General features: G+C 42.8%; 1 protein-coding gene across 9 annotated transcripts in view; it reads left to right on the plus strand.

Moving 5' to 3' along the window:
- The first annotated feature begins 815 nt into the window (after positions 1–815).
- The window catches only part of pbx3b (pre-B-cell leukemia homeobox 3b), a 54,206-nt gene continuing 27,021 nt past the window's right edge, over positions 816–28,000 (plus strand). For 5 of the 9 annotated variants that reach the window (XM_062562430.1, XM_037482543.2, XM_062562432.1 and 2 more), the window contains exons 1-2: positions 816–2,279; positions 2,877–2,950. In XM_062562430.1, coding sequence (XP_062418414.1) covers positions 2,032–2,279; positions 2,877–2,950 — 322 coding nt within the window. In that variant the 5' untranslated portion in view covers positions 816–2,031. Of the gene's footprint in view, positions 2,280–2,870; positions 2,951–28,000 lie in introns of all 9 variants that reach the window. The other 4 variants (XM_062562429.1, XM_037482542.2, XM_062562431.1 and 1 more) reach the window with 1 other exon arrangement.

The following is a 28,000-nucleotide window of genomic DNA, read 5'->3' on the forward strand; positions in this document are numbered from 1 at the left end:
AAATGGATGTAACGATTATCACATGAGATATGAAAAAGTGATTTAGGCCATAAACTCATTTTTTGTAATGTTTACTGAGTTAGTAAATCAAGTCAAGAGTAGCCTCATTTTCTATTAAGACTTAATACAATCAGGCTTCTTTTTGCAACCAGAGGAGTTGCCACCTATTGGCTGGCAGAGAGAGTGCAGGGTGAAGGCCTCACTGTTAGTCCTCTTGGGTTCAGGCAACAAACCAACTTGATGGGGTTTGGGTTCAACTACACTGAAAAAAGCACTGAAAGAAATGTATCATGTGCATCCAGCATGTACCACCTCTATATTCTGCTCATGTATTGTGTGACTTAATGGGCATCCTAAAACCCATATTTAACAACAGCATCCCGGTCAGTAAAACTCCAGTGTGGGTAAACCTGCCTCTTTGTTCCTCTGTAGTTACAAGGAAATGCCTCCGAAATAAATGCAACTCCCTATTATGCCTACAGTATTTCGACAAACTCGAGGTCCCGACGTTTATTGTAGAGGTTGTATTTGCTGCCTTGCATCCAGCTCAACAACTTGTCTGCTGCCATAGCAACTGCGGAGGAGCACAGAGGAGCGCCGCCTGCCTGTGCCGTGAATGTCACTCGTAGCAACGGCCAATCAGAAGTTCCCATCCTTTTGTGCTAGCAGCGTAAAGATGGAGGGATGGAGTGGGTGGGCTTTAAGCATCATGTATCTGCCTGTAATAGGACGCGCCGCTCGTCAGTCTTCGTCATTCCAGCCTGCGATTGGTCGAGGAGCTTTACTTTCCAATACTATAAACATGTCTGCGGCTTGGCTGGCTTGAACCGAGGCTTTCAAGGGACCATGCAGTTCTTCATCAAACTGTATAAAACTCCCATTATGCATTTGCCTGTGGTGTCGCAAGGCTAAATCTTTATTATTGGTAGAGAATATGCACATAGCTGCACGTGTGCGCGCGAGGAAACGAGGATACCCTGCTGTGGCCGCTGCAAGAAAGAGAGAGGGGATTCTGCCGTGCTTTCATCAATATAATCACCGTCCTAAGTACTAGCTCTTAACATTTTGTTTTTCGGTGTTCAGGCGAGAAGTGACAAGAACATAGACCCCTCCTCTGCAGGGCGGAGCGTGCAATTTCATTTCGTATTTTGTATTTTTTTTTTTTTTAATTTTCTACCCCTGTATCCCTGCCTCGACACGTCTGCACTGAGTGAGTGGCATTGGCACACTGTCAATCGCTCACTACCGCTGCCATCAAACAACATAAAACACACACAGGCAGAAGCTGCAGCTCATAAATTCCAGCAGGGCAAGATATTTTTTTGCGCATCGCCTTTACACAGCGCTGTGTCCTAATTAATTTCTTCTCGTAGTTGCTTTTTTATTATTTAAACCGGCATCTACCAACTTTTTTTTTTTTTTTTACATTTCATATTTTTATAGACACATTTGGACACCTTATGCCGCAGATTGTGTATATTTTTTAACGCCGCCAGTTGTCGCGGGAATCATTTCTGCACATTTATAGTTCGCTACACCTGCAAGATTTTTTTAAAAATTTGTTTACACGTTTCCACGTTGGATATTTTTGTTGCCGCTGCTGCGCTAGGAGGATTTGGACATTTTTTGGAGAAGGAATGCGCCGGGAATCCCACGAAGAGCGCTAATAAATAAGAGATCACCAAGGAGCGTTCCTGTCTACACTACCCGTCAAATCCAAGAGAAAAGACAAATTGGCACGAGGATCCGCGCGGATACGATGGACCGTCAATTTTGACAAAGAAGTGCCAAGAAGAAGAAATACGATTTATGCATTTTTCTACCAACATAGTTACGCGTTTTGGCACTTTGGACCGCGCGTAAAAAAGCGAGAGGACAGCAACTTGAACACATGATTTACGCTTAAACATCACTGCCATAGGCTTTCTTCTTCTTCTTCTTTTTTTTTAAACAAACGCGCGTACCGTGTGTCGCTGAAGAATCACAGCCGTGCACCCTTCTCATCTGCACGTGTTATAACCGATTTCGTATATGAGTTTTTCAATTTGTGTGGCTCAGTGCACAGACTCTTTAGCGGCTACTATGGACGATCAAGCCCGGATCATGCAGTCGATCGGCGGCGTCAGTCTGGCCGGCCACTCGGTACAAGGAGGCATGGCACTGCCGCCTCCACATGGACACGATGGGACAGACGGAGACGGAAGAAAACAAGACATTGGTGACATTCTCCATCAAATAATGACCATAACCGATCAAAGTCTGGACGAGGCGCAAGCAAAGTTGGTTGATTTATATGTTTTATTAACTTCTCCCCCCCCCCACCAACCACCCCTCTAAACAAAAAGCATAAACGCTAAACGCATCGTTATTAGGAGGTGGCCCGCTTAACTTAACTCCCTCATGCATAACGATAGGCTAAATTGGCTTTAATGATAATCATACACTGAGGTGTATTTACAGCCTTGCCAATGGTAAACACTGCAGAAAGTTTTATTCAAAGTGCTCATGTACTAACTGAAGTGAGCTTGTGTTGTTCCAAAAGTTTGTGTGCACAAATGTCCTTTACGTTGATATAACTCGAAACTATAACTTGTGATGGAAAATGGAAAGTCCTGTCAGTGGGCTTATTATATAAATGAGAGGACATTGGATATTACATTTGAGTCCAACCCGATTAACCAATGCTATTATTTCATGTCATTTCTTACTGTATAGTAGCAAATGATTACTTTTAAGATACATTTTGGCTTGGAACATTGAAAGGAATGACATAGTGAAAGCTAAAGTTAAACCTAAAATGTAAATGAATTAGATATTAACATGTGATTCATCAGTGAATTTATTTCAGTATTGTATCTTGTCTTATACTGAAACAGGAAACATGGACTGAACTGTCACAGAATGAAACCAGCACTCTTCAGCGTTCTCTGTGAAATCAAAGAAAAGACAGGTAAGATCTTTGTTAAAATATATATTTAATATTGGAGTCTCAATGCAATAGCTCACATACATTCTCACCTCCCAGTGATCTGATGGCAGCCTGCATCCAGGTTACTGGAGACCTCTGGCCAAATTAATTAATCACTTTTTTTTAACTAAATATGTCATTGTGCCACACAAACACTGCTGTCATAGCAGGTTTTTTTTTTTTTCTTCAATGGTTTCGGCAGGAGCCTCTTTTTCCAGCACTGGTTGCTAGGATTTAAACAGAAAGTAAGCACCAGCTTTCTCCCTCACTGCCCTGGCACCAAGCAGGATGGGGAAGTCCCGCAGCATATGCTCCACATAGCTGAGATCGCAATGAATTCTTGCTTTATAACCTGACACAAGGCAATCAATAATTGTAGGGCAATTGCATGCAGACTCCTGTCCTATGAATGTAATGAATGTAAAGGAAAATAATAGATTCAACTTGTAGAAAATAATTGAAAAAAAAAATTGTTAGTTAGGCATTTGCTTCTAATAAGTCTGTAGATTTTGACCAATGTCGATTACCTTCATTTCATGTGCACACGTCAACACATGTGACTGTATAAATTGTAGCACATTTTCAAAAAATAACTTTTTCCAAAAGCCTAAACCTATTTTAAAAAAAATGTTAATTGTACAGACAGATTTCTGTACATTTTCCCCATAATGTTTATGGAATAATATGATAATTGATATCATAGTGATACAATACTTTTATAGACCATGTATATTATGCCTTTATATTTATGCGGAAACATAGTACTGCTTCAAAAGTTCAAACTACTGTACATCAGTATTTACTCCAAATATATTGTTTGTTCTATTGTCTTATTCAAAAGAAATATGTGAAGAATTCACAGCTATGGTTTTGTGTGTAATTTAGCAAACCTGATTCCTTGTCGTATTTGTGACCTTTGTGCGGTTTATGAGCAAATTGGCTTGGGAGCGATCATAAATGTTTATGAACTTCCCTAACACAGGTGGCGTCCACAGAGTGTCCACAGTCTAGCCGGGGTTGTGTGTGTGTATGTGTGTGCGCGCCTGTTGAGTTTAGATAATGAAAGGGACAGAGCGAGAAAAAACAGACTGCAGATCGCACATCACACAAGACGCCAGCTTTTATTTTTGTATGCGACCACTGATTTGATGTGAAAGTGTTTTCCACTGCAGAATGTAGTCCACTGAGATTTTATTTTTAAACCTTCATCACATTAAAATCCTGTTCCAGTTATTCTGCGAGTTTCTTTAATCATGTGATATAACGGTTTCTTGGTTAAAACTTGCATGAGAGGTCTGATTCAAATGCTTCTGCTGTGAACTAAGCTCTCAAGTTTAAATAAGCCAATAAAAGAAAAGTTGAAATTGCCAAAATTGTTGAAAAAAAAAAAAAAAACATTCAGCTGTAGCTTTTAATGTGCCCGGTAAGGAGTGTTTGTGACCAAGAGATGAGACGGTGTAAGACAGGGAGATCGTGTGTCTGTGTGTGTGTGTGTGTGGTTAACCTGTGGTTTAGAGTCACAGCCTCCCCCTCTCAGCCATTGACAGAGCTCAGCTGGTCTGGTGGCCTCGTTGACCGGCACAGAGTGAGCCTCTCACTGCTCCTGTAGCATCGTTCACAGGGCCTCCTTGGCCCTTTCATGTCTGTTCACATGGCACAGGGGCCGACCGTCTTTTAGCCACGGGGTCCACCGTGGGCTCATCTTGAATTTGAATAGTACATCTGAAAGCGGTCCAAAAGTGTGATTACCGTGCTCACGTATCACGTTATAGAGAGTTATTGTGGTGTGTGTGCAGGTGAACAGTGAGTCCAGGGTTCAGCTTCAAAGCTTCTAGGGTTCAAGTTTAAAGTATTATTCTGTGATCAATGGTGAGAACAATCTTACTCTGGATTTTCTTGTACAGAAAAAGAAAAGATAATTTTCTCAGAATATCAGGAGGTCTTGAAGCCGTTTCCGGGTGTTCAGAAGTTTCTGGCACTCTACTAACTTGCTATTGTAGAGCTACAACATATTTCTGCATTGCTAATGCCCTAGAAGTATTAATTCACTTTGATATGCTAATTAGAGAGCATTATGCAAGAAATGAGATTAAGTGGCAGCATGAAGTCATTTGCCTGTCACTAAATTGAGTGTTTTTAGCAGGAGGGTTTTTTTCACCCAAAATGTTCTTGGTTTTGCATTTAGATAAGCTGAATGTGAGATTCGGTTGGCAAGTAGAGTCCTTTGTCCTCCAGTGTGTGACCATATTTTTCTGAACATATATATGTATAAAGACGGCAATTAAAATGTTTTATTATAATGTTTCCAACTGTTTCAGGACAAAGGATACACTCATGTACTTTTTTTTCCCGCTGTTGGCTGCCTGAGAAGACAATGAATGCATTGAGTGCAAATTGCCTGTGATTCAGATGAGCCTTGCAGTTATTCCTCTGTGCTGGGGTTTGTTTTATCCTGCTGGCTACTCCCTTGTCTTGCTCGCTCTCTCTCTCTCTCTCTCTCTCGTGCTTGGAGGAGAGACTCGCAGCAGCAGCAGTGGGAGCGGCAAGAATAACAAAGGTGAAAGATTACCTCCATATGGTATTTCTGACCAGGAAAAGAGAGGTTCTGTAGCAGGACTCCTTTCTGATGTGAGGTTTAATCAATAGAAAGAGATTACAGAAAACTATTACAGGCTAAATCACGGAGTGCCACAGAGAGGCTTAGCCCTCTCCACAGCTCTCTCAGCTGCACGGCGCTTCTTTTGGCTGCGTATTGACTTGTTGTTTTCCTGACCTTTGACTCGTCAGGTTCAGAAACAGGAGGTCTGGAGAAGTAGGCGAGGGGGGGGGGGGGGGGGGGGATGTGAGAGAGAGAGCAGATTCAGGCTGATAAATGCTCCGATCCAGTGTTTAAAGCAGTGGATTAGGGAGGGACTGCACTCACACTCGCGAGCCAGTGTCGGCGTTTTGTTGCACAGGCTCGATTCGGCTTGTGGAAAAAAAAACGCTCGACATGCCTTCATATATTTACCGTTACCAGTAATAAACCATAGAAAATAGTTTGGACCGAGGCGGTAAGCATTTCCGTAATCTACAGGAAACATTCGTTGCAATGTTGCCTGACAAATTGAACGTGAACTTATTTGTGTTCAATCTGAATTATTAATATACATTTGTATTGTCATTATTATTTTTATAGAATCTGCAAGAAATGTAAAGCAACTCCACTTATAAGCCGGGGAATATTGAACAAAATATTCAGTTTGACTTAATTTTCTACCTTGAGCCTAAAAAGCTCCAGTAAATGCATGACAGAGAATAGAAAGCTATTCAGCAGGAAAGACAATTGACTTTGGCTGCTTTTTGTCTCCGAGAGCCCCAGTGATGCGGCTGAAATGACTAGATAGTGTTGTGCCGAATGGCTCGCACACAGCTGGGTTCCTGACTGGCTCAATGGCAGGGCCACTAGTGCTTCCTCCTCTAAAGCACGAGGGGGACCGGGGAAGATGTGGCTATTATCTAAGTAGCTCCCAAATACCCTCCATTTCCCCATCAGCATAGATGAAAAGAAAAAGTGCCAGACAAAGAGGGAAAAAAAAGGGGGGGGCGAAGAAGTAAATACATCAGTTTCATTTGGAAGCCTAAATGCTTCTGTGCTGAGGAGATAGATGCCTCTGCTCCGGTGCTGCCTGGTGTCTGCACCCACTGCTCCTCAGATCTGTTTTTTTTGTTTTTCTTTTTGTGCAATGATTCAGTGCTGTCCCTCCATCTGCACACACAAGCACCCATCTTGCAGACGTCTCCCCCGTCCTCCTCCCAATCGCTCCGAGCGCTCTCTGCCCGCTCCCGCGCTATCAACAGCTCATAATTGTTTTTTGCACATACGTTATGCAAATGAGTCTTTATGGCAACTGGCACAACAATTAGCATCCTCCAACAATATTTTAGTAGGTTAATTGCGAAATTTCTGAATTGTACATCTGAGTTGTTAATTAGGCATGACAGAGGTGGTGAAATAGTTATCTTCAGGCGGTGGCAGCCAGCAGAGGCTGCTTGGGATGCAAAGAGGAAGGATTGATTGAAATGAGTTTACAGCAGCAGCAGCGCGACTCTTTGCGTGCCCTTTTTTTTGCTTTTTGAGGTGTCTTTAGTCGATAAATGTACAAGTATAAACCTGAAGCAGGCAGGGAGAAGCAGGATCAGACTACGACCCACTGTAGGAATAGATTAAACGTGAACCATACAACTTTTTTCATGTATCACTCGGGTTGCACTCTTGTAAAGACAAAAAACGACCTTCAACCAGCCAGACAAAGATGAAAACAAATGTTTGTTTTTTTCCAGAAGTTCCAATATGGAATTGTACAGTGCTTTAAATAAAGTTAATGCCAACAACAAACACATTTAATATTTCACATTTTTCATTTTATGAAGCAAAATAAAAATAAATCCCAAACCCGTGTAAATAAAACACAAAGATGCAAAAAATAAAATTAACTTTTGATGATTGTGAGTAACAAGATACGAATGCAATTTAATTTCCCATGATAGGGTTATCAGAGGGGTTAAGGTTATTATGTACGTTTAATTATTTACAGCCTACGAAGAAAAGTTTTCAACATGCACTTAGTGATGATGTTCATTCCTGTGTCATCCGATGGCGAGTCCATATAATACCACGCAGCCGCTTGGAGTGAAAGACTGGTGGAAAGCGAGTCCTTTCTCCGTAATGACTCTGCTATTTATAGGTCCCTATTTCATTAGCTCTAGTGTTTCAGGGAAGAGTTTTCCTCACGGGACAGCAGACACCATGATGTTCATTTACTCTGTACACGTTACATGTGGACGTCTAAATAACCAGATCATTCGTGAGCGCAAAATCACTGAAGACAATCCTGCTTTTGTTGCTTTTTTTACCGCTTTTACTCGAGTGACCTCTGCCGTATTCATCTTTTATTTTGACGGATCTATTGTTACTCTCATGTTTTTGTAGGAAGTTAAACGGTTGTATTTTACTGTTTTGTCATGTGTGTGTGGAGCTTTTACTCCTACAGGTGACGGATTACTGTAAATAAGTGATGACCGAAATAGATGCAGAAGGCAGTAAAAGTACACATTTTTAATTTCATTTGTAATAATTTAGACACGGCAGTGCGCTGTTAGCCAGACAAAAACGGAATGAAACGTCCTTGTCTTCTTCCTTTTCCTTATACGAGACCATTTTCCAAAAGCAAAAAAAAGGGAGTCTTTTCCCCATTTGCAAGCTCGAAAATGAAGCCCGTCTTCCCATTGTTCCATATGCCATTGTTCCCCATGTTTCATACATTACAATGATAAATTGAAGGCAGAAATGGGAAAAAGACTGCAATGCAATGAAATTTTAATCAGCATCTTCTGCTGCTTTAATAAAGGAAATAATTCTTATTGGCTGCTGTGTTAAGATTTCTAATATTTAATTCATAACAAACCTTACATTATTCTGCTTTAGCCCTAAGACAAGCTCCACTCTACTGCCTGCCAGAATGCAACTATGGGGAAAATAAAGGGAGCACAGGGATATAAAAAGACCTGCACAGTGAAAAATGTTCTCGTCACATCATTTCATCACAGCCGTTTGTTTAATTAAATGTGTTTAGAATAATCCAAAATACTATTTTTGCTTCACTGTTACTGCTGGTGATCACTGCCTAAAACTTTGTCGGTAAAGTAGGACCATTCATCGACGGCATGTTATTGTCTTAAGTCCTTGAAGTATATTCTTGTGTCTGAAGTAGTGGAAGGATGGCGAGGGGCCAGCAGCTAGGTGCTGGCTCATGTTACAGTGCAAACGGCGGGCCCTGTTTTCATCTCTTCGGTGAAATGGCTTAATTGGTGTCAGAGCCCCAGGGATAAAGGCCTCTTGCTCTGAAACACAGGCACACAGGCCCTGTCTTTCCTCAAACCACAAGGAACGGCCGGCATCTGCTGGTGAATGAGGACTAAGCCGCGGCATAACAATACCAAATGATGTTTGGGATGACAGAAATTAATATGCGCTCGCTCCCAGAAAGCTATGATTAACGAGGGCGTGCAGGGGAATGCTGTCCCTTCTTTTTGCTCCTCTTTGATGGGGATTGAAATGCAAAAAAAAAAAAAAAAAAAAGGTTTCTCGTCTCTTTAGAAAGTGGAGGTCATCCAGAGTACATTACAGCTATTCTTCTCTTGCTCCTTCCTAAAGCAGGAGGCAGGAAAGGACGCAGCGCCTGTAATGACTGATTGGAATGATACACTAACATTGGGAGTCGTTGCGTATTGTCATTGTAAAGACATGTGGCGCCACCAGACGCTACCTGTATACCTGTATGCCGCACTGCTCAACCATAGTAATTAAAAGCTGATAGTTACATATATATTTCACACGCCTCATTTAGAAACCTTTGGAGTGGAATAAAGCAGTTCTAAATTTTAATATTCCAGTTGATACCTGAATACCTTTTTTCGTGTGGAATTTCAAACACACGCGTTGATTTGGAGCCAAAACGTGTGAACAAAATGGTGGTGGGCTGTTGTCTTGATAATGATCTGTATCTCTTGTGTCCTAGGAGGAGACACATGAATATTTAATTGTGTCTGCTAGAGAGATCCCCAGACCCTTCTGCTCATTTCTTACTTTCTCTAATGCGTTTCCAGCCTTGCAGGTACTTCCTGTCTTAGTAATGGAGAATTAAAGCGTGCATTAAAATGATATAAATTGCGACGTGAGGTATTTCAAAGGACATTTGTCTCCCCACAATGCGGTTGAAAATTCAAATGGCAAGTTTTGACAGCGGACGTACTGCTGACATGGCGTATTTGCCTCACTTTGGCTCCTCAAATAAGCATTTTCTCTGTCAGGGTGATTGATATGCATTAAGCATGCACTTTTTTTTACATCTGGAAGATGATGTGGGTGCATGGATATGAGTTTGAAACCGTGAATGAGTTCCCCTCATATTGATCTATTTGTGTTGCCGGAGTGGCAGGTGCTAGACGAAGACTGTGTCAGCTTTGATTGTTTGTGTCAGTGATCCGAGCCGACATTGAGCTCTCTTACTGTTCGTTCACTGCACTTCCTTTTGATGAATGGCAGCACACTTCACAGATCCTCCTCGAAAAAAGAAAGAAAAAAAAAAACTACTCTGTCTCGCCAACCCTGTGAATCAGCATGGTTCTGCAGAGATTATTTATCACTGGTGTGCGCTTGGTTTTCTTCATGCAAACATGTGGGACACACCTGCATTCTTTGCAGGAAATCTCCCGCAGATTGTCTTTTGATGCAATTAAGTAAAAGCTTTCCATGCCAATGTAAACATCAGTTGTTGGGAGACGAGAGTCGTGGTTTTTCTCCTTTTCTAAATATCCAAGTTTGTGTGTGTGTGTGTGTGTGGTGGCAGGCCTGCTAGGTTGCGGCGTGAAGGTGAGGTGCGTGACGCTCGGAGCCTCTGTAAGTATGCAGAGCACGGCATGCGTCTCGCGGGTGCTGAAGGAGAGCATGGAGTGGCAGAGTTAATTTATTTAATGACTGAGCGTCTTATATCTCCCCAGCCCTGATTAGAATCCATGCTTGATGAGGGAAGCGATAGAGGGGTGTGCACTGCCCCGAGGCCCTAGCACGTACATTCATAGTTTTCCTTCTCTAGTGCCTTTCTCTCCCTGCCCCCTTTCCACTGGGTTCTGCAAAAAATAAATAAAAAAGGTAAAAAAAAATGCATCACAGAGCAGGATAATTCCCACTTCTGTCTGTTGCGATATTGTGCAACGACGTGGTGACGATGTGATCATTGTGTCGCACATTGACAGTGGATGCAGCTATGAGGTTGATCAAATGTGTGTGTGTGTGTGTGTGTTTGTGTGTGTGTGTGTGGCGTGCCCCGTGATAAAGACAAAGTGCTGTGGAGCTCTATGAACGTGGGAAAGCCAAACAGAGTGTGTCACTTCTGGCAGCGCGGGCTGTCAGCATTGGGGAGCTGCAGTTGTAAAAACCATGACCTTCCTCTTTGCCAGCATGTCTCCCGCAGAGCCAAAGCGCTGCCCTGTAGTTCTGGGCTGGCCGTGGGAGGGAATGCAAACACAGAGAAAGGACAGACCGTGGAAAAAAAACAAAAAAAAAACGGTAAGAGCCATAATTGTGAAGGGTGGGGCTGAAGTAATGAAATACTTCTTGGAGCTATCATGACTGAGATGGTAAGGGAGGGGAAAGGGAGAGGACAGGCGAAGGGGGGAGAAAATGCTCGGCGGCTTCAAACGTCTCCACGAGCCGTCATCAGTAATGCCGCGGCAGCCTCACAAACCAGAAATGATTTCTTCAGGCGTCGCTGTCAAGTGTTATTCAAATAACACCAGCCTCGCATTTGAATAACAGCCGACATTTTGAATTAATTAATCAGACGAGATAGTCTGGGCCTTTTCTCATTAGTCTACGGGTCAGGCTGTGGAAGATATATGCGCTGGTGATGATATACTTGTCTTTAATAGTGATTTATGGAGATTTTGGATTGTACCCGATTTGTCAAAGGGCCTGGTAGCAGAAAAAAACGGGACGGTGCATATTTCATTACCTAATCTTTGATACGTTCCATGATGCTTAAAGATACAACCCCCCCCACCCCCCCCGTTGTTTAGATGCACAGGAAGCTCTTTTACGTTCACTCTTCTTGAGTGAAGAGCAGCACACACACACACACTTAATCTCCTCTCCTAGACCTCTCCCATTTTACTTTTCCTATGCAATTAAGCGAGGGCTGTAAATTATAACTGTGTCGTACTTTAATTATCATGGTGTAAAAATAGAGTTCCTGTCTTTGAGAGGAATTCATTAACTTACTCAATATTCCATGTCAGCTCAGAGGATCACAAGATTGCAGCGAGCTTTGTGTTTAACATGCTTAGAATCTAGTGTATTATAAAGTAGGTGGAAAGTAGAAAGAAAGGTTTACATATATTTACCTCATTATATAGACTGCTTACTGGATGGTGTGAGATTTTTATTTTGGCTTCCTAGTAGGTTGGGTCACGAAGGTGTAAATGAAAATGTGTATATCTAAAACTGTGCTAACGACGTACTGTCAACAGATATGTTGGGCGTTAAATAGCAATGAATACATTCAGTTTACCAATCTTATTTTTTTTTATATACCCAAGTTCTAATTATCCAGAGTACACATGCAGTGTGCATCTGTGATTTTCCTACTTGTCCAGGTGTGTGTGTGTTTGTGCACAAGTGTCAGGAAGCCACGAGCTGTTGCTATTCCGGGTGAGCAGCCCACACAAAATGCACCAACACCAGTGTGACAAAACATTCAAATAAATTGCTGTCAGCCTGCCGAAACACCAAGTGCAGCGATTTTTATCTGACATGTGGAAGGCCCAGACATGCAGTCCTGACAAGTAACGCCGGAGCACCTGTGAGAGACAGGCGATAAAAATCAGGATATGCCTGATCCTCGGCATAACAATACCTGTGATTACTTGATATTATTACTCTTCTTTAAGAAGGAGCTCAAGCTGGGAAGATAGCATTCACGTGGTCCTTAAGGTCTCGATAATAAATGATCTTAGGCTGATGTTTGCATGGCTACCGCTACAATATACCCTGGTATTGAATTATGCAGTCATGACGTATCAACAACAGAACCGGCTTATATATTCATGTATTGCTTATTACTCAGACTGCCATGTTTTTTTTTCTTTTTCCGCAGGCTCACAAAGTCCAAGGTTAGGACATTTATTTGTTCTGTTCCAGCATCATTGTTCACAGGTGTATTATTAAGAGAACACAATCGAATGAATGTGTACGACATTCATACTTTTCTTGTTTCTTCCCTCTACGTTGTACTGCTAAAGAAAGTGAAACTTGAACAATTCTACTTTGTGGCTCCCTGCAGTATGAACACAATTTAGTCCGAAATTGTTACGACCGATGACTCTGATTGAATTGTTTTAAGCAGCAAAGAGGCACGGACAAATATTAAGGGAGCCAGTGTTCCTTCGTATATTTTCATTGTGTCTACAAAATTGACTCTGTAATTCTTGAATCCAATTGAGGAGCATAAAGATAATGCTTTTCAGAAACACTGAGACAAAGGACTCACTGTGGAATGCGGCATCCATTCTCTACTGTATTGTTATTTTCTCCCTTATAGGTTACTAATGAGGAATCGGCCCTCATTATGATTTTAAGGATGAGAGAGGAAAGCTTTTAATTAATGATATGTAAATGGTTCTGAATTGATTATGTTAGAATATCAAGAGAGATGGGTTGAAGCTGTGGTGTAATATATTTTAATTAAGAATTAATTAAAAATGATGGCAATTTTATAGAGGCTCACAGAAAAGAGAAGAATTTATTCTCTGTCACAAGTAAATCCACCCTTGATTAAATAAACAGACACATGCTGTATTCATTGAAGACTTGTATATTATTTGAAAAAAAAAAAGAAAAGTGGGGCATGTCAGTGGTTGACCACAAGCTGGGCTTTCTGGGGTTAATGTTGATTAATCTCATTCCTAATTCATGAGATCCTCCTGGTCTGTGTTAGGTGGATCAATAAAGCTTTGTTTCCTTTTTGAATTCAGTGTCTACAATTAGATTTGCAACGTAAAACACAATTAGAAGTAAGACATGAATGCCGTTTTTATTACTTGTGGCAAGTGAATGTGCACCCCAAAAGATATCAATCTGTTCATAAGGTAAAAAGATTTGTGTGAAAAAGATGAGTTGAGACTCAACATGTACCCTCGTTAACCTTTTTAATTGCTGTCTGCTTTCTTTCATTCATTCGTCAGGGCAGAGGAAAACAAACGACGTTAGCTGCATTAACCGCGTGCGCCACTATTAAAGGGAAGAAGCTCTTTGTTTGTTCCGCTGCATGCATGCTCTGTGCTAAACTCCGCGATCAATGGCAGAGAGGCTGCTATCACAGTACTCGGTGCAGGCGTAGCTCAGGGGGGAGGGAACGGGGGGTCCCTGGTGGTTCATTTTGATTGGAGCGCAGAGTTTTGTGTTGAAAGGCGAGGGAGAGACAGGCTGTTGGAAGCAAATCCCCCCGGATCAGTTAGAGCTTTGCAACAAAAACACCTTGATATTCCTGGGAACATTTGCTTAGAAAAAAGAGAGAATTTAAATAAACGGGTAACAAGAGAGCAAATGATCTAAAGCATTTCTGAGGGTTTGTAGGTTCAGAGAAAGCTTGTGTATCTCAGGCGGAAAATTTATTTACAATCTACGGCAAATAGGGAATTTTGATGAAACTATATTTTGTCAATGAGTTTTTTTTTTTCTTTCTCAGATATATAGAAATATATGTTAGAGTATGACGGGCAGACAGAGGCAGTGTGTGAGCCTTCATGAGCCAACCAATCTGTTATGGGCGGCAGGGAGGATCTGCTTCTCGAGATGGAGGGAGTGTTGAATGGATTATTAGTGTGAGTCCCCCCCAGGTCGCATGTAAGGGCTTCAAGGCATCATAAACACATGGGCACACAACCATGTTCACATGCACCACGTGCGTTCAGAAAACATAAAGTGACACATGCACGCTCAGATCCATGCATGCATGTAAACAGTGCATGCACAACAATGTCTTCTCTTTGACATCTGCAACTGGTTGCAATACGTCACTTCCTCCATCCATCCGTAATTGTGCGTTGGTTATCTACGGAGGCCTTTGTCACAGAGTTGAGGGACATCAGCTCCCTGGTGGGAGCAGAAAAGGTGGAGTCATTGAACACACAAACTTCTGAATGACCAATCTCTTTTTCTACATTGAGTCACTCAGATGAGTGCCCCATGCAAGCACAGTATTTACAGAACAAAGGCAGACGAATGACACAATACAAACAAACCCAGGTTGAGCGTCGCAGTGAGTGTAGTTTCCCCGTGTAGTTGGCGGTGAGCGGGGGTTTGCGAGGAGGCCCTGCGCCTCACTAGGAAGCCTGCCAGAGGCGCTGCTAGTGGCGAACACCAACAGCTCCGGCCACGACAGAGAGGAGGTGGGGGAGTGGTGTGTGTGTGTGAGGGGGGGGTTGCAGAGGAGGGTCAGCGTCTGAACTGGCTGATGGGAGCCAGAACATGAAACAATGCCGGGGGAACGTCTGGTGGGTTCGCTGCACAGAATTACAAGCGAGGGAGCAGGCCTGCTGAGGCAATTACAGCTTAATGGGGTCATTTGGAAGGCAATTGCCAGGGGTTAATGTAGTATGGAGAGATGAGGTGAGATTGAAGTGAAATTTTTGGCTAGAAAATGTGTTCAAATGAAAAGGGAGCAGGCAGACAAGTTGTGCACTGATGGGGTGGGAGGTTGATTGCGGGGACTGGAATGCGGGCTTTCACCGCCCCACACAGATAGACACCGAGCCTTGGAGCTCACCGGCCGGGAATGCGAGGTACACACAGGTGCTTTCTTCTTCTCAAGCCGAGCCTGCGCTCACTCCTCCGGACTGTCCTCGCCATCCAAAACCGAGAGAACAAGAGCTCCACTGTGTGCTGCTGATCACTGTCTGTTTCACGTGCAATGTCATTTCCTGTATACGGAAGGGCCGATCTGCAGGACAGAAAAGTGAATGCAAAGCTGTTTCTGAATGATGCAGAGAAAGGTGTGTGAAGAGACTACACAAGGCACCTCAGAGAACAAGGATAAAAAGGATCATTATGCGCTGTTACCTTAGCCAGTTCATTACCTTAATTGCCCAACATAATCCAGTGTTGGAAAGATGTGCTGGAGCTTTGGGAAACAGTCTTTGCCAGGACCTGCTGGTCCAGGTCTCATCCCTGATCCCCTGATTTGCAGCAAGAAGGCCGATCGCGCTAAACTTTGATCAAAGCCAGACTTATATAAAGGTCACCCATGTGATATCCCCCGAGAGCCTGTGTTCGCCGAAGCGGACGGCAGTATAGGAAGTAGTACAGCACTCTGCCTTGCTGCTGCTGCTGCCTGTGACCGTGTTGGATCACTGGACAGCAATAGCATTATCATCAGCCCTTTCAAGTCTTTTTTTTATTTTATTTTTACGATTATGCTCAAAACTGGAACTTAACATCATCCATTGGTGGGGATTTCTTGAGAGTTTATTCTCTCACTCTTACCCTCCTCTGTCTATATCTCTCTTCCTTTCTGTCATCTCTGTGAAGTCCCTCTCCCTCCCCCCCCCCCTTCCCCTCTGCAGGGTTTTGGCCAAGAGCCGGCCACTTCACTGAAGCAGATTTTCCCAGGCTCCCCAAAGGCTATTTTACCAAGATTCCCATTAGGTCTTTCCCCATTACCAGTGTTCCAAATCATTCACAGAAGAATCTATTTACTTTATGTGGTAATAGATTCATTTGACATGGCTTGATCTCCAGAAACTCAGCATTTACCATGCACTTTGCCCCAAATCAATCCCTTACTGTATTCGGTACGTTTGGTTTTACTTGTATCTGTTACAGTGGCGATTTTTCTATTACACGCCTTCAAATAGTCCACGCGCTGCACTTTCCATCACAGTGCAATATTGCACAATGTAGAGGTGGCTGAGCATTCTGTCAGTGCTGCAGGAAAAACAAGTATGAGTACTCTGTTGTCATTTAAGAGTGACAAATAGACAGTGGCAGACCGTCAGAACAGGGGGGAGGGGGAGGGGGGTCGGAATGGTGTCGCTGACAAACTGTTACGACCTTTGGGTCCTTTGGCCTCCAGAGTGCACGCCGCGCACAGTGTTTACCTCAGGTCAGCACCAGTGTGAACATGTTGGTCCCCCATGGGAAAAAAAACAAAAAAACAGCCCGCCGATCGCACTCATCACATTTGAATCGGAAAAATCAATGATCAGTCAGATAACCCTTCAGTGGAGTTTGATGAGTGTGTCTGGAGTAACGTACAAAAATGGGATGCAACGTCTGTGTGTCTCATGTACATTTTAAAAAGCTATTAGTCGGCCATGCTAAATCACACTTAATTCACAAACGGTCCATAAAGCAAAGAAAAAGCTAAAGAGATTCATAGCGCCTGAAGCTACTGGGCACTTCCCCTGCCTCCCATTGCATGTCACCGAAGCATCCCATCAAAGCCTGCCTCCTTCCTGTTGTAAGGTAGGAGGAAAAAAAAAAAAATCAATGCCGCAATCTTTTCTTTTTGCCTCCTCCAATCCGTAATTGAAATGGAAAATCAAATGAACGGCAAGCAGATAATTGTTTTATCAATATTCCCTGCCTGCCCTACAAGGGTCAGTGCAGAATGATCATGAGTCGGGGATATGACGAGGACAAAATGTGAAATTGAACAGCTAGGAGGCAATAAATCAGCCCTGACAACTAAGAGTGACCAGCATGTTGCTGCAGCAGGCAGCTCTCCCTTCAGAATATGTCCTAAAGCTGTCTACACTAAATGGGGAATATTCATCTCATGATTGTTGCATTTAATATTGCTATCAAATATTATTCCAGGAGTCCAGACGGGAAGTCAAGGTCACTGGTGCTATTATTGTTGTCATTGTTTGATATTGAGAGAATAATAGAGGGTAACGCCATGTGGTCTGCAAGTCCTATGAAGACGCAAGACTACATTTAGTAGAGTTGAGGAAAGAAGTGGTTGCTGTTTGGTTTCCGTTTGACTTTAGTATTACTGCTTGTAAATTTGTATATCATGTGGAAATCCACCAAGACAGATAATCTGCCCACTATTTATGATGGCTAGTAAATGCAATTATCCAGTTTTACTGTTGATTTGTGTATGAACTCGAAAAAATAATGAGCAATGGAAAAATTCAGATATAATAAAATAAGTGATATTAAAACTCAATGATCAGCAAATTTTCCTCTGGGTTTTCGTTGGGTGCAGAGATAATTATGCAGCGATACGGTGAAACATTTTTTTTATCCATACATTTAGAAAATTCAGTTTACCAATGTGCAACTAAGTGATATGATGTTTGGCAATACCCCTAAATGATGAGTTGGCTCATAGAAAATTAATCAAGGCCAATACTCTATCGATTAACGACTATACCTGTTTCAGCTCGTCCTATATGTCTTTAAATCAACCCATCGTGGCAGCTTTTTAAGTTTTGTCAACACTGCGGATGAAACCGTTGCCAACGACATCCTAAATCATGTGACGTCCCTTCCCATCTGGCTCATCCAGTTGCAAGGCATTGACAAAAATATGAAATTGATTTAGTTGAAGGGTGTTAAAGAGCCGACAGGAGAATGTCACAAACAATGAATGGTCACAGCTTGGAGGAAAATCAATGACAGAGGTTGAAGCCAGTCTGGAGTGCTGCTTGGCAGCGTTGCACTCTAGCTGGAAAAGAGCTGTCTTCTGGCCCTGGTTGTCTGATCAAAAGGAAGACTTGATAGGTGTAATGAAGGGGCATAGAAGTGACATTGTAGCAAAGATTGTTTGACTTCAATCTAGGTGGCGGCTATATGCACTGTTTGAAATTCATTATCGCTTGCTTCTATTGGGTGACTTTCTACAGCCATACTTAAGGCATATATGCACAATTGTAATGCAGAGTAGAGCAATGTGTATAAGTCTATATGTACTATAATGTGTACATATCATCATTGTGTTTGCTGTAGAATGTTACATTTCTGAGATCCATAAAGCGGATTTGCTTAGAGTCAAAGGATGAGAAAAATGTCTTTGTTTTACACAAGTTATGTTAATTTTAAGATGCGTATTATGATCCATGCGAGGAGGAAAAAGAATGAATTGGCAGAGTGTCTTTCAAGTGGACAAAGTGATGAAAATCCCCCCCACTTTGTTGGGATTGCAGTTGTAAGCTTTGCACCATATGCTACTTTCCTCTTTAGCTGGGATTATGCCATCATTATTGCTGATAAAAGCTGTTTACTGCCTTGGCTCCAAATCGATGCTCGGGGCGCTCTGAAACTGGCATTCCCTCTCCAGAAGAGTTCATTCCATGCCAGCTGCTCAGGATTCAACCCCCTTTGTTTAAAGATTTCACAGTTTTTCTAATGTTTATTTTCTATTTAGTTTCTACCCCCCTCTCACACATGAGGTCTGTCCCGCATTAGCATACATACGTTTGCAACCATTTTGACGTTTACGTTTGATTGGCTTACACCAGACCGAAGGTGCATGAGACACTCTCGGAGCTACAGTGCTATTTAACACAGCAGCCAAAGACTGTAGAATACAAATAATAAGGACGAGTTGCTTTCTGTACCCGAGAGCAATCATGGCATTGAAAAGGCTCTAAATTCAGAGCAGTATCCTAAAGGCTTCCGTCTCAGTGTTACCAATCAATGGCATAATCAGTCAATGCAGATTCAGCCTGACAGCTGTGTTAAGATAACAACTGGTTCTCATGACTATAGCGGCCCCGGTGACCTTGTGTGCCTCAAATTAATAATGTAAAATCAACACGAGACAACCAGCCCCCTGGTTCCCATGCAGACAATGATGAACTACCTTCGCCTCACCATCAAAGGCCACTCAGACTAAGTCATGTTTCAAGGCATAGACCATAATGTCACGTTTTCTTTTTTTTTTCCTCAACTTGGGCTCTGTGTCCCTTAAATAATGTCTCTCACTCTTCCTCCACAGCTCCCTAGTACCCAGGGAAATCACACTGATCAATATTTCCCATTTGAGAAGAACTGCAGAAAACATTCACGCAGGATTTACTGTAGCTCTGTGTAAGACTTTAATCAAGCTCTACTTTAGATCACACAAACAAAAGGTTTGGTTGAAAACAAATGGCGAATCCATTTGTAATTGTACAGATTTAGTCCTTTTTGTAAGTTTTAATTTCCAACTATCCAGCTTTTCCTCATTCCTCATTTTTTAGCAAATGTGTTCATGCGTGTGCTTGCATGTATTCGTAATGTCTTCACAGGGCATAAATCAGAACATGCTATCACACTACTTCTTTATATTGGTCAAGGGCCATTGAGCAAAACAGCTTAATGCCCCCTTAACTATTCCAGTCGTGGCAGGATGTGCAAAGACTGCTGAAGGGCTGACACTGGGACCGACACCCTCCGCGGTCTGTTTATTGTTTAATAAGGTGTTATGGACTTCTCAAAAATGCTCCAGATAAACAGTAATGTTTAAAATAGAGGATGGATTTTAGTCTCTTTTTAGTAACTAAGCGGTTGTGTGAGCAAGCTGGTGTATAACCAACCATCCCTCATAGCAAGATGTTTGCTAACAGCGTTTCACAACAATACAAAACTGGACCTGTGGTCTTTCAACCAACGGCAACGGCCATCAGATCACTGGGAAATGTTGCAAAAAAAAAATGAAACGACCCTAAATGTAAGGAATAACGCGGTGATACGTGAAGTGTTTATCTGGTCTTCTAATGGCAAGGTTTTGGCAGTTGATACTCCATTCATACCCCTCGGGTATCGCGTAGCAGCTCCTCGTTCATGCATGACTGTCGGCGCACAAACTCAAGCTCAACCCTGTGGAGCGAGCCCTCCCAGAGCTCCCAGCGCTTTTGGCCAGCTCAAACGCGGAGGACTGTGTGGTGAAATATGTGTTGAACTTTTACAAGCCCAATTACACGGGACATATACAGTAGCTTACACATCACCTCTACAACCCAACCAGTGAGCAGTGAGCATACCGTATCACTGGGACAAAGTAACGTGACCCACCTGTGATATCTGCTTAGTGTTTGTCAGTTTTCTGCATGATGAGAAATGCAGTTTACTCTCCTCCGTGGCACGTGGTGACAGAGCGGGATTGCTCCCCATCACAGGTGTGTGTGTGTGTGTGTGCAATTAGCCTGACGGCTAGTTCTGGTTTTTGCCCTTTTGAAATAAGACCCTCAACCGCGTGTGTGAGAGGTCTGCCTTTATGTCCACGAGTCACCAGCAAATATAAACTGCTGTACTTCCCCGAGAACGTTGAACAGAGCACTGTGGGGCAGCGGCGTTGTGCGTTTGTTGCGCGGCGCGCGGTGGTGCGGATCCGCGGCGCCTGGCTCTTGTCGGGAGGAAGGAGAATCCGTGTGTCGTTTACTCAGCCTGCCGTAATGGGGAATGGACTTGGAAGAGAAGAGAGGGTAATGTATTGGAAAATATTCCTTTCAGCACCTCGGCAGTACTTGTCATAGGTCAGGCTTAAAACGTAGCTTGATACAGCTATTAACTCTAATCCGGGCATAAACACACCAATCCTCAAGCACCAGCCCAATTAATAATTTGCATAATTAACATGCATTTTAATAGAGGCTGGTCTTGTCGTCGTTGCCAAAGCAGGGATGGGGGTAATTAGGGCTAACGGAGCAGTGCCTAGGGCCCTTACCCAACGACGTGCTGCAGTCATTTCCAGCAAAGGGGATTGACAACAGCAAGACACGCTCTCTCGGCTTAGAGCAAAACCCCCTTTGACAGAATTAATAGTTGACAAACTGCTCCTAAAGCCCTGGCATTGTTTCTGTCAGTTGTTTGGTTTGATGTCACTGTTAGACATTATAAATCAATAGTGTCAGAATTTAGTAATGTTTATCGCCATCCATGGTTTATTATTTCATGTGACTGTCATGGACAAATAGCATTTATCATAGCCGTCCATAAATGACTGCAGACAGTGTTAGTTTACTCCGAAACCCATTCTGCTCTTACAGGGCCCATTCCAACGTCTACTTACATATTTAGAGCAATTTATTTTCTCAGCCGTAGGCCCACATTTGATCCTCTGCTTTCTCACACTCCTGAGACTTTTTGTGATTGCTGCGTCACCGGTGACAGGTTAACTCATCAAAAAAAAGCTGGATGAAAACTGCATGTTGCATCTATTTCACGCCTGTACATATTTTATCTGTGAATGTGTTTTCAGAAGATCTGATAAACAGAACTGACACTGGGCTCTTTTCATGTTTTCACAGAACACGCTATGATTGGCTCCTCTTGTCTAGACAGAAAATGGCCATTACACAGCAATTCATAAATAAGTCATTCTTAAGTGAGAGAGTCCAGTCCTGCTTCATCAGTGTCATACATTTATGTGATAAATCTGTAACGCATTCATTCAACGGGCAGGCTTTCAAAATGGTCCTAACCTTTGCATCGGTGCCACACTCATCAAAAACAATTAGAATCATCTGTTTATTGAGATGATTGATTAGTCAGCTCTCGCGAACACTTTGTCATCACAGAGCAAGAACACAATAACCGCACTCGGTGATGGATGCTATCAGGTAGCATTACTTACACTAGCGCACAGGCTCGCCTTGTTTACATTCTCCATCACAATGAATACGTAACAATGAGATGATATTGAGCGATATTCATTGTGTGCAAAAGTCAACGTCCAGGTGTATTGATGAGGTTTTAAATTGTTATTTTTTACAAGAATGAAACCATGCGCCTCCTGAAATAATAATAACTAAATACTCATTTCATTTTGAATTTCTTAAAAATGTATTTCCATGAAGACGGAAAAAGGGGAAAGAGAGGGTGTGCTGAGCTGAAGCAGTGGTATTGATCAGCTGTGCCGTGGACTATAAGGTCCACTTGCAGCAGAGGGGTCATTAGCTACTCCTGTGTGCTAATTCATCCCCGGGTTGAAGCTTATCCGTTAGAATGCTAATTCGCTACTATGATCTGACAGCTGGGCTAAAGAACGGGGCAAACGGGGGGGGCTGCACAGGGCCGCGTGGTCTCATGTTTTGGCGAAAGAGGAGGTCTTCGGGCACATGGGATGTGGGAGATTGTGCACCAGAAAGAGGGGTACAGAATTGACCCCCGCCCCCAGCAGTGATGATGTAAAAGAAAGATGACATTTGGTGTCCACATTTAACTTGCATTTGCAGTCCACTTGAGGGGTCCAGTATGCGTGACCTACCTTGATTAAGCCCGGGGCTTCCTAGGACTGTACCCTTTAGACTGAAACAAAAAGCCGAGGCTCACAGGAGAAAGCTGAGCCTGTATAATTGGGCCAAGTAGAGCTGCGGGAGGCAGCCAGTCTCCGCTTTGCCTTTTGTATATTCATGACCCCCTTGACTTGATTGATGGAAGGATAGCATTTGGTGACACTGTCATTTGCAAGTTGAAAAGGTAGCGCAGTGGCTGTAGCCACGCTGTGGCTGTGCCTTTAGAAGCGGCGTCGTAAGGAGGCTCATTTCTATGCTGATGATATCCAGCCCCCTCTCATTTTCTTTGTCTCCGTCGGAAGGACATCTGCTGACAACACGGAGTTTAAAAAGAGCCGAGCTGAAATGAAACGGGAGAGAAAGAAACATACATCTGCGTGTTGCATGTGAAAAGCACATGGTTTGGCCGTGATTTTAATCCACGCAAAAGTTTGCTGTTTGACATCTGCATAATTGTCTTATATTTCAGTGAAATGGAGAGTTTTGCAGCAGAAGGCCTAAGAAATATTATACAGTAATGTTTTTTTTTTAATATTTTGAGTTAGAATGAGTCTCAGAATACAATCACTACACAAAATGTCAGTATTGTCATTTCTAAGCAGCTTCTTTTTTCATTTCTAACGTCCCTATAAAGTTGTTTGAAAAGTTTATAGGAACCATGCTGTGCTGAGAACCAGTGGATGCAGGGTAATTACCCATTGTCTATTTTCTAGTTAAACTATTTTGGCTGCATTTCTATGCTATAATACCAAATTAATTTAAATTCTTATTAGCATCACCCAATAATGTTTTTATTTTCAGGTTTTCCCTTCCCCTCATTTACATGGCAGTGCGATCCAAATGGGAGTTTCGGAGACCAACGTTTGTTGGAAAAAACATTTTCCAGCTATGTGCAATTTGCCCTTTTTTTTGCCTGTGATTGCATTGATCCATGTGGCAAAGTATAAATGATTCCTTTGTGCCGAGAACACAGCAGGCAAAACAATGGCAGAGAGAAATGAAATGAAGGGTTGTGACCAACGATGTGCAGTTGCATTCTTTAGGCAAAGAATTTAAACAGGACAGAGAGAACGTGTATCTGAGACTGAGACCCTTTTGGCTTGGCGGCAAATTCGAAGAGCTTCTTTTTGTCTTATTTTCACAGATTTCAATCCTTTTTGTAAATTTGCCCCTTGGTGTCTGTTGATAATTTGGTTTTGAAATAGCCTAACCATGACGTTTGACATTTAGAATAAAATGAGACTTTGAAAGCCATACGATGCAGATACCTTAAGCTGTCCAAGTTTTTTCTTCCTCAACCTGCGCTCTGAATGTGTAAAGTACGACAGTGGCTGGTGACAGAAATATCACTTTCCCAGAGACACTTCTATCCCCTCAGCACTGCAACCCACACTTATCAGAGCCACAATTTATAGCTGCGGTGTGAAGTGTTCGCCTGCAACTCCCATCTTTGTATTTACACCAATTAGCACATAAACTCTAATTACCGAGATCAAGGCAGCCGGGAGTCCATAAATGCGAAGCGACGCGGAGAAACCAAGTCAGCTGACAGAGCGGCGAGGTGACGATAAATAGGGAAGTATCAATTAGGCATCAGTGACGTGATGGTGCGTATGCGCACTGGGAGGTGTCACACAGAGGGACACGGCAGTGTGAAATGTGTGGGGGCAGCGGGCTCCACACAAAGTTGCGCAGGCCGTGGGGGTCTTGCAGCTCACACGGGGCGTTGACACGTCAACTGTACAACACGTTTCCACATTAACACCACAATCAGGCACTTCTCCTGTGCCTTGGTTGAAGTGTAGTATTTATCGCAGCACCGCGCTGCTTTTAAGGTAACAATTACCACGCACTGATTTAATGGGGCCTGTTGCAAAGTCCAAAAAGGTACAAGTGGGTTCAAAACGAATGGGTGTGTTGCAGCACAACGTCGTAATTGAAAGGCAAAGTATGCATGATGTGGACGAGGACTTAATCACAGGTGGAGAAAATACAGGCTTCGTCTTATGACTTGGAACGGATCCTAAACCTCAGGTTAATCCAAACAAATTGAACTAAAAAAAGTGAGGCTCTGCACATTCGTCTCACAAACGCATAAAACAGGACTCGCTCAGCTCTATAAATTGAACTCCGGCTGCAATAATGCTGATCAGAGAATTTCTGCCAACACTCAAGTCGCCCCCTCTATGTCTGAAGTCTTGTTATCCCGTCGTCTGGTGTTATCTGTTCCCCTCTCCTTCTGCAGCTTGGATGCTTTCTTTTTTTTTGAAGAGGAAGAACAAGAATGGTCCACTGATGGATTTGCAAGGAGGCTGTTTACAAGAGGGTGTAGAACATTAAAGAGCTGCCAGAAGGGCCATTAACATAAATGTTTAAATCAGACAAAGTTATGCACCCAAAATTAAGATGTTTCCTCCATTGATGTGCTTCATCTGCCTTTTGGTCCGACAGTTTGTCCCCCTCTACGTCTCACTCATTGACCAGTGTTCATGGAAACAAGACGTGGGGGGGAAGCTGATACGTGGGGCGCTAAGTCAGCAGCTTCCATAGACCCCACCAGGATGCAGAAAATAATTGTCAGTCTTGTATATTATGATGGGGTCCGTGGCGATACAGTGAGGTCTTGCAGACCTGGGGTGAAGCACCAGACAGTTTACTTCTTCTTTTTCCCTCTTCTATCTACACATGGCTCCACTGCTGATTTAATGGCTTGTAAAAATGTCTAATTTTTAAATACTGTTTGCACGCGGGCCCCTGGAAGAGATTTTATACTCAGCAGATTTACATTATGGTCATTATTATGATTTTATGGCTCTGAAGCCTTAAACTATTCCCCTAAAAATGCTTGGGAATCGTCATAACGTTTGCACATGTAAATATTTGCCTACGCTATGTCTGTTTTTCGTCCAACAAAAGCTCAAAGTTCCCAGACTCAGACAGCACGGCCACTTTTTCCAAAGAGATAAAAGCTTCTCCCAGTTGGGGTTAATGACTTGTTTGTCCTTGACCCAAAATCAATCTTGCCAAGCTTAAGTGAACTTCCCTGAATTTGTGAAAACGATGCAAAATGAAGTGTGACGTGAACAGGGAACAACCTTAGTCCTGAGAAAAAAGAGTTCCATGTTTCTTACCTCTTTGCTGTGATAGCAAATCAAATGGATTCCTGTGTTGACTGCATGGGTAAAATGTCCAGGGGTGAATTAAAGCCAAACTACCCTTTTACGTATCGTCGCTCCATTAACATTTCCCCAATCTGCTTCATCTCTTGGCCATCTCAGAAGCACTACTGGAAGCAACCAAATGTCATTGAGACGAATAAAGCATGTGAATTGATTACTCCATCACCTGGATAGGCTGTTGATTTTGGGGGAGACTTATTGCTGTTTTTCCAAGTGTGACGTGGAGATTTGCTGCGGGGCTGAGTGATCGATTCGGCATCCTGCAGCATCCTAGTGTGTTTATACATGGCTTGTATGGCAGCTTTCATAAGACATTTACCCCATGATTTGCGATGAGCTTATGTGTGAATAATTAATGGCAATTAATCCTTAATTACAGTAATTAGGCAAGTCACAGGAAATTAGGCTGCAGCTGGAGAAGCCCGTGCCGAGGAAAGGGAGGACTGGGGCTGAGGGAACGTGCCATTTAGCGACAGTGGAGCCGTGTTGATTGTGCACCGGTGTGCTGGCTTGCCAGCAGAGATGAGAGCTAAAGGAAGCCACAGATGCTGCCGGCCAGTGGACCTTTCAGTGCTGAGCGAGGCCTTGAAAGCAATCACAGGCACGGAGCACCAACACACCCAATAAAACCCAACTATAAATTCCCCAGCAAGGTGACCCATGGCCTGAACGCTGTTTAAATTTCCCAGTTTGCTTTAAAATTACATGCTAAGAGGTAGAGGGGGAAAAACGCAGTGTGACTGATGAGCTAACAGTAACTGGTTAATGCTACACATCAAGCCCCCCCCCCCCCCCCCACACTTTTATAAAACTAGATTTACCACTTATTGGGGCCCCCGAGGCTGCAGACTTTAGCACCCAATATGTTGTTAACACCAAGTTTATGAATCTGCCGTGGCTGGAAGGAGAGATACTCCAAGAAATATCTATTTGTACCTCCAATAAAACAATTAGCCCGCTTTAGAATTATTAGAGGAAACTACAGCCGGCAGAGTTGTTTGGGCTCTGATTTCATTGTTTGGTAATGGTGGTAGGGATTAGGTGCATATTTTCTGGCCAGAGATGTAGCAGAAGAAAAAGGGGGACGAGGCTCCCCCGCATCTCGCTCGGAACTCATTTGTGCTTTTCCATGCTTGCCTTGATGAATTTCCGCTTCTTTCTGCTCCTGTTGCTTTCAATTACACTCTTATTCACAATCCTAATTGATATGCCAGTCTCAGTAGATGAACCATGGACTTTTTACAGTCCATTTTTCTATTCTTAGACTAACGTTTCGCCATGACGAAATGGGACTATTGATATCACAGATGGGAATTTTGTAGACTTTTGTTTCTTCCGGCTTCATTTTACAATGTATTACTTCATTCAAAAAATGTGAAATTGGTATCATTTTAATCCAGCATTCCTATTAACTCAGATTTTACTTTGGGATTAATTCACGTAGACATTATAAAGGTCTTTTGCTATTATGGACTCCCAGGATTGTCCCCTCCTTTCATGCATTGCATACTTTTTTCTTTCCTTTTTTTTACGGAAGGACTTCTAAGCTAACAGGGAATGTAAGTGAGTTGAGGAGGCATCCAACTGTGATATTACATTAACCCATAGTGCTTGGCCATGTCTGTCAGGGACTGCAGAATAAAGAGAACATGCTCAGCTTTACTCTTTAGCCTTCTGAAGTGCTATTAGAAATAATGAGGATTTATAGTAAGATAAAAAAGAGGCTCTCCTTGCTCCTGAATTCTGAATAGCTAGTCATATTCTAACACCAAAAGCTAAATGAGGCTCATTGGACGCATACATAACCGTACCAATATGATTAGTGTTATTATATTATGCATTGCATTGCCTCTCGGTCCGCTTGTATTCATGTACAACCAGATATTGCTTTTTGCTAGGAAAGGCACTCGTACTGTATATGTAATTCAATCTTTTAATCAGCGCTCAATAGGTTACGTCCCTCAGCCATTCAATAAGCAACTGCTTTGCAGTCACACTCAGAGGCCCGTGGCCTCTCCTCTATGTACAA

Source organism: Pungitius pungitius, chromosome 5, assembly GCF_949316345.1.
Source record: "Pungitius pungitius chromosome 5, fPunPun2.1, whole genome shotgun sequence".
NCBI classification, from domain to species: Eukaryota; Metazoa; Chordata; class Actinopteri; order Perciformes; family Gasterosteidae; genus Pungitius; species Pungitius pungitius.